This window comes from Corvus kubaryi, unplaced genomic scaffold, assembly GCF_017639235.1.
Source record: "Corvus kubaryi isolate FWS band 111438036 unplaced genomic scaffold, C.kubaryi_AGA036_p1.0 74, whole genome shotgun sequence".
Lineage (NCBI taxonomy): Eukaryota > Metazoa > Chordata > Aves > Passeriformes > Corvidae > Corvus > Corvus kubaryi.
The window spans coordinates 11,285,717-11,297,042 of NW_024582061.1; the positions used below are offsets into that span (position 1 = coordinate 11,285,717).

At 37.4% G+C, this 11,326-nt stretch overlaps 1 protein-coding gene across 4 annotated transcripts in view; it reads right to left on the reverse strand.

Moving 5' to 3' along the window:
* Window positions 1–1,245: 1,245 nt before the first annotated feature.
* Window positions 1,246–11,326, reverse strand: part of WASHC3 (WASH complex subunit 3) — a 16,651-nt gene continuing 6,570 nt past the window's right edge. The window contains exons 5-7 of one of the 4 annotated variants that reach the window (XM_042050899.1): window positions 9,314–9,421; window positions 5,994–6,058; window positions 1,246–3,034 (exon numbers count right to left, since the gene is read on the reverse strand). In XM_042050899.1, coding sequence (XP_041906833.1) covers window positions 2,950–3,034; window positions 5,994–6,058; window positions 9,314–9,421 — 258 coding nt within the window. In that variant the 3' untranslated portion in view covers window positions 1,246–2,949. Of the gene's footprint in view, window positions 3,035–5,273; window positions 5,926–5,961; window positions 6,059–9,313; window positions 9,425–11,326 lie in introns of those variants that run through there. The other 3 variants (XM_042050898.1, XM_042050900.1, XM_042050901.1) reach the window with 3 other exon arrangements.

The following is an 11,326-nucleotide window of genomic DNA, read 5'->3' on the forward strand; positions in this document are numbered from 1 at the left end:
AAGCTTTTAAAAATAAAAGTCTCTTAAATATGGACATTCTCCCTTGAAAGTATTACATATATCTAATTACTGTGCTGCCAAGCTGAAATACTCCATCTTCTCTTCCAAAACAGATGGCAAATAACGAGCACCTTGGAATAGTCTCTGCTTATAGTATTTAGCTTGCGGTTAAGGACTTTCCAGCTGTCTGGGTTAGCACCACATCTCTAGAAAACTGCTGCAGATCAAGGAGCACCAGCACAGCTGACATAATTCAGTCTCAAACCAACCATCCTACACTTAATAGCTCCTTGTGTCAGCGTGTGTCCTAAGCTGAAACATCTCAGATTGAATTTGGCTACAACTTAAAAGTAAAGGGATGTGTTTAGGAACAGAAGAGCCTACAGTGGTCAGAGGTTCCAAAGGTAGCGGAAGCACTATGGCTGCTGAGACACTGAATGTAAAAAGGGATGGTTTTATCTTTTTGTCCACCTAGTTCCTCACAATTCAGACATTTGGATTTTTTCTGGGCACCACTCAGCTGAGAGAGGAGACACAGTGGCAAGATTTTCTTAATATTTCTGCCACGCTACCAAGGCTGCACTATTCCAAAGTAAACTCCTAGCCTGAAAAAAAACTACAAGTCTTTAAGCAGTTAAATTCACAACTCCTATTAATGAAACTGTGACATATATAATTACTTATGTGACATATATAATTACTGATCAATTATCTTTTATTTTAACAAGTATCTGTAGGCCAGAGGCTTTCTTTTTCATTCCACATGAAAGTGTATCTGCAGTGGTGTAAAAGACAATTGATTTTAGGGGTTTTCTCAGTTCAAAATAATTTTACGCAAATAGTTTCTACAGAATGATAAACAAATGAAGCTATATCTTCTTAAATGTCTTTTTGGTAACTTTGTTTATTTCTTTAGAAAAATAATTCTCAATTCAACTCTTTAAATCATGCTACTTCCTTACAGAGGTTCATGTCAGTTCAAAAGTATCAAACATGTAATTTCAGTCTTCCTTAAATTTGCTTCTTAGAACAGTGGCTATGGGATATTCAGTTCTCCGGTAGTCAGGGTGCCACCATGGGTTAGCTTTAACTCCAAACCTCAATTTCCAAAACTCTCCCCTTAGGCTAGCAGGTTGATATAACTTCAGCAAAATTAGTTTTGGAGAAACCTGAATTGCAGAGACTTCGGAAGAATTTTCATTGTCTTGTTTAGAACGAGATATAGCAATAAAATAGAACCACAACTTTGGTTTACGAAGTATAACTTTTATTATACAGACTGCTTAAATGAGTTTCCAAATATAGATTTTAAAAAGTCAGGAGTGTTTCAATATATACATTCTGAAATAACATTATCACATTTACATTTGAAATACTTATTGCTAATTATGTTAATATTTGTTGTGTTTTACCAAGTGTTAACTATTAAGTATTCTTGTTTATGTGTTCAATAGTAATTAACCCATCATCAAAATACCATCTCTAGACATTCTCTAGTGCATATATGCTTTTGTAGGGATTCAGGCATTACTCTGATTTATTTATGGAGAGCATAAATACATCTGCAGGCTTAAATGGGAGCCATGCTTAAGTTACAGCAGAAAAAAAAAGCAGGTAACCTACTGAAGTGCCATAAACAATAAGGAGAGAAGGTACAGACTCAGTCATAAAAGCTAACAAACTTAAACACTTGGAGCTTCAGTTTTTGTCTTCTCTTGGTCGCAGCAAGAATGTGGAATACCAGAAAGTTAATGACTGCCTGGCACACAGCACTCTGGTATAATCACAACAATCTGGGGAATTCAAACAGATTGAGAAGGATTTCATGGGGAACAAATTGTATTAAAGAAGATTCTTTAATGAAGTATCATTTTTTAGTCATGGAGCACATTAAGTAATTTTGAGGGGAATCTTCAGGACATGTCAGGCTCCTAGTGCATTTCTTTATTTTGTTCCTCAATGCATACCTCAAGAGGTGGCAAGGTAGTTTGATCATTAAACAAACTGAATTTTAGCTTCTTTGCTGAAATTATCAGCAAATACACCAACTTGGAGGTGATTTCTCATCCTAAGCAAACTGCTCAGCCACAGCTTCTTTTGAGTAAGGCCAACGGAAGTCAGAAAATGGTCTCAACTGACCTATGTAACAGTGAACAGTAATGAGATTCCATTAATAATCTCCAAGTCCCTTGCTTTTTTCCCAGTGTCATTTTCAAACCACTCTTGCCGTGTCTGTAGCTTTCTACAACACTGCACCCTGAATTCAATAAATCAACTCTTCGAGAGCAGGGGTTTCTTTACCAACTTCATACAGACTCTAACGTGGTACTGAATAGTGGTATATGCTTTCAAAATAGATTCAAAATGCATTTTAATGTATTTTTCACTTGTATTTTAGTTTTTCTCAAATCTGAGTATCACTGATGTGCAATCACCATAAGAGAGTTGACTTATGTGTAATTCTTGTTGCACCACTGCAGATATAGAATATTGAGAAAATAGTTCAGTTCATCAATGAAACATTTTCATTTTCAAAAGTGAATTTACCTTTAAGTAAAGGAAGAAGGGGCAGAAAGAAGGCAATTTAGGTTAGAAGTGTTACGTAGAAAATCTAACAATGACCAGAATGCAGTTTTAGAGACCTGGAGGTTTAGAGGTGTGGAATTCTTGGAGCTCTACAAAGTAATTTCAGCAGAATCAGAAATGAATCTGACATGATGCAGCCTAAAAACTGCAAGGATCTCATGATTCATTTTCATGGCGAAAGGGCTCAGGTTGAAACACTTTGCCTGTTCAAACCTTCCAGAAGAGAGCACACAGGAGCTTAGTTCTTAAAAATGTCATTAGATAAACCATGCCACCCATATGACCCACATCAAACCATTGTCTGCTAAAGCTCCAAACACATGAGCACCTAACAAAGGTTTCCAAAGGCTGGAATCAGTCTCTTCAGTCACTGAATGAAGATTCACTATCAGAACTGTCTTCTGCTTTGCCATCATCTCCCCAGGCAGGCACAGGGGCATCTGGGGTCCTGCAGGCAACAAAAACATTCCATGTTGCAAATCCAGCTGAGAACACAAGCAACTCAGCACGTAACACCACTGTCCTTTCACGACAACTGCAGGCACTTTATTTCCACAACATTTGACACATTAACTGTTTATGGTTCACAAACTCACACCTTAGTGGTATTGCTTCACCTACAACTGAAAGACAAACACTACAAACTGTAACTCACTGGACATCAAAACTCTGTAGACATCAGTGTGAATGCATGCCTTTGATGCCATCAGAAATGATGACAGATCATTAAGAAGTGGCAAACACTTGTAGAAAGAGTTGAAAGCAGGCAATAATGATTAATTCAATTTTTTTTAATCTTCAGAGGTTCTAGGGCTGAAAGGAACATTCTGTACACCATTGAGCAGTGTAAATAGTACATGAAAAAAATAAGACAGGAAATGAACAATATTGTATCCAACTAAAACTGCAGGGATAATTTAGAGAAGCAAAAAATTACTCAGAGTGGAATTTGGCTAGAACATTGGGTTAAATTTGACATGCAAGAACAGCCATGGGATTTTTATTGACTACAAATGATCAGACCTCTTGTATTTAGTTTTAAAGAGAATATTTAGGATGGATCTTAACACTGTGGCAAAATGTTTGCTTGGGGAATCTACTGGAAATGAAGATGAGAGAAGCAAGCCATCTAAAGACTAACTAACATTACTGCCTGAAGATGCTGGCTCTCCATGGATGTATGGAGAATATGTAATGAGTTTGACATACAAGCAAGACAGAGCCTGGTGAAGTCTGAAAGCAAGGTAGAAAATACACACATAAGTATACTTGGGGAAAAATGACATTCAGAGAAATGCACTTCCCGTATGACAGTTAACATCTCTTGGATAAAATATTACATTTTAAACTAAGATGACAGTTGTATTAATCATCCTGTTCTTATTTATCTTGGGGGCATAGACTTTCTTTTCCAACATTAGTTCTGTTTAGTATAATTTCTCTGTTGGGAATCCCTGAGGTAACTTTAAAGTGTTCCTAAACATTTTGCATGAAAAGATGAGAAGGGTATTAAAGAACTGCAGAAGAGCCTTCTCCCTCCCCCTTGCACACCTCTAAAACAAATTAAGAAAGCAATTGCTTTCTCATGCAAATACCACTTCACAATATTATTCCTTGTTGCCATGGTAATGACAAAACAGAAGAGCTGTGCAAAGACATGTGATCTGGAGAGAGCAGAGCAAAACCTCTTATTAAGAAGAGGAAGATGGCGCTGAATTCCTTTAGCTCATGAGAGCAGGACAAACTCTCCTGGAATTGAAGACAGGCAAGAGAGGAAGGATAAGAAACAAAAGTCAAAGATAGGTAAATTGGGAGCTTGATAGAATAGGCAGTTACAAAACACTGTAGAAAGTTGAGAAAGGAGCAATAACAGAAGTGGAATAGCCAAAAGGAGAGTGTAGAAACAACACTATATTATTAGAACTAGCACATCTACAGCCACAAAATCCCATGCTCAGCCAACGGCAAGGAGCTGGGGGAGCCTGCAGCAAGTGACCAAGCACACAGCCATGTGGACATTTTCCTAATTTTTTCTGGGACTGAGTGAGCAGACCTAAGGAACCTGAAAACCCAAGAAATGTGCTGTGAATGGCAAGATATATATATAAAAAGAAGACTATAATATTAAGACAAGAAAGCAAGAAAATTAAGTCACCCCTGACACCTTAAAATGTTCTACATTTTGAACCCTGCCAAATCATCAGCTTTCTTTAAACAGTTTTCAAACCAATAACATTTTAAAGAAAATCTGACTAAGCATTACTGTTGCAGAGATCTTTGAAGATGAACTTTGAGATCTAACCCCAAACATATTCTGTGAGCCTCCACCCACAGCAATAATGTTTCTGTCTTAATGCAAAATAGACAATCGAAAAGCAGACACTTTTTAAAAAATTGCTTTTGAAGTTTAACCTATTATCTTTTTGATTTATCTACTATAAAAATGCACCCAAACATGAAGAAATAGCAGCACTTATAAAAAGGTATGGACTTGAAAGCACAGCAAAAAATACAACACATTTAACACACATATAGAAAACCCATGTTTGCTAAAGCTACCTACAACTTGCACAGGGTCTTTTTCTTATTTCTCATTCAATCAGTAAAAATATCAACTGAAGAATACTTACTTTAGGCTTATTTAGACACCAGGAAGTAGTTGGGAGCTAAAGTGACTCATCATATGATGACACTTCAGGTTTATTTTATTTAACAAGTTGCTAGTTTCAGAAAAAGCCTTTACAAAATGTAAAAAGACTTCACTGGAAAAAAGGACTTTCTAATATCCTGACAGTTTCTGAAGAGAATGCAAAAGTACTTCAAACACTTTGGTGGCTATAATGTAAGAATGAAAGTTAATACTTTCATCAGTTTAACAAATTCTGTGAAATAATCTAGTAGAACTAAATTAAATGTCAGCTGTAAAGAAAGACTAAAATTAATGTTTATGGCCAGATGAGAAGCTTTGAAAATTACTATCTATTCTTAGTAGTCTTCACATCAGGTTAACTCAATCAACAGCCAAAATTTTAAACTGCTGACTTCAATTTACACTGTCAATTTTGAAGTCAAGTAGTGCACTCCATCTACTGAGAGAATCTGGAAACAACTGCATTGTCCCTCGTGCATCCAGCAAAATAAGATTGAATTTGTTCTTACTACTCTACAATAATGACTTTTTCTTATTGGAGTGTTGAAAAAAATTTCTGGGAAATACCTCATAGTCTAAACAGTGCAGTGAAAATGGCTACTGACCTTTCATCTGAGTCCTCATTGCTAAATGCACGTTGTCTAATGGTAGCTTGTCACTGCTATAACTCACACCACCTTGAACAACCTTTCGTTTCTCCAAGTTTTTTAAACACATGGTTGCACTCCAGCCCTATGGAGAGTCACAAATTACTTACTCGAGAAGATCTGGATTTAGCCCCTCAGAAATCATTTTGTTTCGTATTGCCATTACAGGAACACCCTGTGTAGCAGGAGGAAGAATAATATAAAACTACTGGACACAAACAGGTGAATTAAATTACACAGGTACTTTTAAATCACACTTTGATATAAATTGATGCATGTCACTTGTCAAACAACAGCATGGAACAATAATCTCAGTTGCCATCAACAAGAACCTAGAAGCAAGAAATTATTGAGATTAAAAGGCCCTTTTAACCCCTCTTACATTTATGGCAAAACATCTAGAGAAAGTTGCAGGGAGAGAATCAAGACTGGATAGATATACTTGCAATTCATGCAAACAGAATCATGAAGTTGAAGTTATCTGTATGAGTAAGAATGTGAAGAAAGCACAATGTAGCTAGCACAAGACAGCAGAGAAAAATTGTGCTAGGAAAGACTTGGGCATGCTGAAGGTCCAAGAGAGAGAGGAAAACCAGGGAAGTACATCTGCTACCACTCCAGAAGGATCTCTTAAGGCAGTGCTAAAAACTGGAGAAGTCTAAAAAGCATGGAGAAAAAGGCAAACAGGACATGAGAACAGAAGCACAATTTAAAAGCGACTTCTCTGAATACAACTGCTTGTGCAGTCAGGCTTGTATCTTCTGTGACTTGTGGACAGATTTCAGTCAACTATGTATGTGTTAAAAAAATTCCTTCCCTTCACTGCAAGTCCTTCCACAGCTTCTGCACTTTATTTTATTCATCAACACCTAAACATCCCCTCATCTTGGATCACATATCCAAGACCCACGTCCTCTCATCAGATACATTCCAACAAACTGCTCCTATGTTTCCCCTAGAGCTGCTCAAAGGCAACTTGTTGCTTTGCCATCTCCTGTTGGAAACCATCAGAAATACCATCTGGATCACTCCATGACAACATAGGATACAGAAAAAAACAAAAAAGAAAAAAAAGAGGATACAATTTCTGATTTGAAAGGGACAAAGCTACTGGTGGTCTAAGAAATTCTAAATTCAAGTGGCATAGGACTAGTATCTTTTGTGCAAAAGGAAGTAAAATAATGATAAAATAAAGGGCAGCCATGACTAATGTTCCAGAGAAAGATGTGATACTAGTGACAGTTCCACAGCAAGAATCACAATTAAGGCTTGTGCATGAGGATTGTGGAACAGCACACACAGGTACATAGTTCAAGCAATCTATCAGACATAATGTCAAAAAAGGTCACTCAAACAGTTGCAATGTATTAGCTTGAAATAGAAGAACATCTCAGTACTTCCCAACTCACGTACAGTACAAAGGTGAATATTTGAGTATTTCATGACAGTTTAAAAAAATCACTTATTCTAGTACAGATTTGGACATAAGGGATTGCGTGTCTATACATCATCTTGTAATAATGCTTTTCCTCCTGCTTGGCTGCTCTTAAGGTACTTTTCCCCACCTCAGAAGTCACTGGGGAGTTGCTTATGCATCAACTCAAACCAGGTGAAAACAGAATTGAGTCAGATCAGGCAAAGCAGAACTCATATTTGCTCCAATCAAAGGGAACTTGGTATAGGACTTCTAAGAATGGGTTGTTTCCATGTTCACACTTGGAGTATGTTTTATTCCAACATTGTGTGCATTAAAATCTACAAGAAAAAAATCCTCTCAGTATCCTCATATATCATAGATTCACAAAACTAATCTGAAGTTTAATCAAAATGCCCTTTAAGAGTAGGCTTTTTATCTGAAGGAAAACAATTAAGATCGTACCTGTACCTGTTTAGAATACAATCGGGGCATTACAATTCCTTTACCTTTCATGCTTTCCTAAATTTTAATCTGCAAATATGGTACTGCTTTTGTATGATTTCTTGGAATACTGTTGGAAACTTTAAGAAGTAAGAATTTAGTATCCTCAACTGCACTCCACCAAAATGAGTTTGTCACAATTTCATGGAAGAGCTACTTTTAGTGTAGAATGGTGCTCTTTTTACTACAAATACTGTGAACAATAAATAAATTATCAGTTCAAACAAATCTTCATCTGGAAACTTAATTTGGACAAATAAATGACATAACTGAAATACTTGACCGGACAAGGAGACAAGTTTGGCAAATACAAAAACACACATTAATTTGTAGTATGTTAGTTTGACTTTCCTACCACACTGTTTACAACTGGCAGAGGAGTCACCAGGAACTGCCAGTACACAGGAGAAATGTGGAAAGTGAGATCTCACTCCTCTAGCAGTCACAAAAAAAAAAAAATTCAAAGTAATTAGACCATCCAGCACTTTCAAATCCACTTTGAAGTCTGGCATTAAATCAATACAGAAACACAGTGTTCTACTCTTTGCTACTATCCCATTGGTAGGTTTTCCAATGGTTTGTAATAAGCTATCCATAAAGTGCCAATTTGTGATTCAAGTGAAAAATAAGGTTTGGAACATCATTCAAGGGATGAAGCAGACCAATCGTAATAATTTCTCTGAAGACTGAGTGAAACCATGAAGTTAGTTTTAACACAAGCAAAGTTTTATTAATACTATGACATAGTCATACTTTCCAGAATTATAATATAGATTTTAGAGGAAAATTTCCACTGACAAATTGAAAATAAATTGAAATAAATTCTTTGTTTCCAATCCCATTTTTAATTATGTGGATGTGAAATGAGCTCTTAAAAATGTCACAAAGAGCCTCCCATTCACCTTCTCATTCCTTCATTAGCTTTCACACAATTAAGTATTGAGATTGCATTCATTTATTTCCTATTTGTCTGTAGCACAGACCACAGCTAAAAAGGTAAACAAAACCTGCATCATGAATAACAGGAAACTGGAGTGGAACCAAACAGCGAAGCAATCCTTGTAACCTCTATTTTGGTCCTTACAGAAATATCAAGTACTGCTGTTCTGGACTATACTTGCAAAGCTGTATTTTGTACCCTACAGTAAAATCAAACTGTAATCATGTCTGTCTGCAGGGAATGACTCCAATTCTGCCAGGACAACTACACTTCCAGTGGCATCTTTTGTGCCTCCGGCTAATATCACTTTGCATTTACACATTTCACACCTTCAGTTCACAAGTATACCAGCAGAATTTTGTAGAAAGATCTTGCCAGAACCTGTCTGAGGGAATATATTACACTAATTCATTTATTAGAGAAAATGTGCTAGAATATTGTGATGTTATACTAGCCTAAAGATTACTGTTACAATCTATGTGTTCCGACATTTAACGTCCGCTTACAGCTGTGTGTAACGTTCCACCTAAAAATAACATCATAGCCAAGGAATGACATGAGAACTGACTTACCACTTGTACCATTTTGAGATATCTGGCATATCTTGGATCCTTGGCCACAGTTGTGACATTTTCTGTGACTACCTCCGTCTTCTGTAACCCTTCTTCTTGTGTGTTGTTCTGCTGTATATGAAGAACAAACCCTTTAATGGTTAGGTGTACACACCAGACCCATGGAGAGATTCCAACCCATAAAACTGGATATTGAATGGTAAAGTGCAACTCTTCTTCATCAAGATTATTCTGATTTACACTCACAGAGAGAGATTTTCAAGACATATGAAATCACAAAATCCAGCTCTTTTGTTGTTCAGTTAGAGGAGTGTCTTTCTATTTTTAGTTACAATTTTAAGTTATCGAACAACACGTAAAAAACCAAAAAGCCCCTAATAACCCTGTTAAGTTGTATTTAATGAATAACACAGTACTAAATGTAAATGGTCTTTTCATAAAAAATATTTATAAGGATCATATCTATAAATCTCTTCCAGTAGTCCAATGCCTTTTTTCCTCAAAATATTTGATTCCCTGACAAGGGTTTCATACAGATCATGTAACTTCTAAACTATACTTTCAAGTATAAATCATTATTTAAAGGACAATGCAATGAAATCGAAGACTCCTTGAAAGTATTTAATTCACATAAATGAAAAATGACAAGAAGTTCTACTACTACTAAAAGAACACAGACAACTGTATTTTTTCTGCAAAACTAATCACTTGAAAGCAGCATTGGGAACATCCTTTCAGAAATAAATGAACTTTATATACTTAAATATACTTTATATACTTTAATATCTGAGAGGAGGAACATTTTAAAGAAAATGAACTAATGGTGAGTTATTCTCTAACGTGGATGGAACATGCAGTGCTGTCCAGTGTCTCCCATGTGCTGCTTGCAAATCAGAGTTACAATCTTTGACAGGCAGGCAAAAGCAGCAGAGTGCTCCAGCTACTGTTTCTCCACAGCAACTTCCACCAAGTAAGAGAATGCGCAGAGATCAGAATTGAAGATTCCATGAGAAGAAACTGTAAGAGGAAACTGTGAAAAGAACTCCATCTACAAATGGGCCAAAAGCCTCACTTAGTTAAGTGGTGATCACAGGATTTAAATGTCTGCCTTAAAAAAATCAACCAACCACACACATTAAACTCCCCAAAATGACAAAAAATTAGTTGCAGGGATAGGATCTTAATGCTGATTGCTTGTAATAAGCTGGCATTTCCAATACACGTAGGATAATATATAGAAAACCTTCAAGGTTATGAACTCTATAGAATAAAGCATGCTAGAAATTCCAATTTAAGCTAAAAGCTCACATTTGGAAGAAAGGACTTGGAATGATGTGATTTGAATTGTTATTTTCATTCATGACCTTCCCAGCCCCCTGATGTAATTCATGTTCATATTTTAGTGTGATTGAAGAAGACAAAGGAGAAATTTAGCATTAGATTTGACTTAGTTCTAATCATTTAGGCCACTGTATTGGGTTGACCCTGAGTTGATGGACAGTCTTTTAGACCAATGATGCTTCTCACAATTTACATATTTAAACCGCACGGAAAGGCAGGAATTGCCTTTTGTCCGCGCTCGCCTGCTGGAAGGTGGGGGGGCTCTGAGCCTCCTGGCCCCGCCGGGCCGGGCCGGGGCCACTGCCCCTTCCCCCCTTTCCCAACACTGTGGCATGGACCCTGGGTCGCTGGGGGGGACTGTCCCAGAGCCGCAGGCAGCTCAAACCAGCCATGGACTGCTCACAGCTAAAACCAGCCATGGACTGCTCACAGCTAAACCCATCCAGCGCGGCTTCTGGGGACAGGCGGGTCCCTCTCCTCTCCATGCGGAGCTGGCGGAGCCAACGGGAGCCGGCAGAGCCTCCTGTCTGCAGCCAGCACACTTCGTGCTGAACTGAAGAGGACACCGTGCAGCCAGCAGCACAGAGGGAGCGAGGCTTTCCCCACCGTAAAGCCTGAACAAGAACACTCTTCAACATGGTGGCTTCAGAGTCAGAGAGAAAGAGAAGTGAG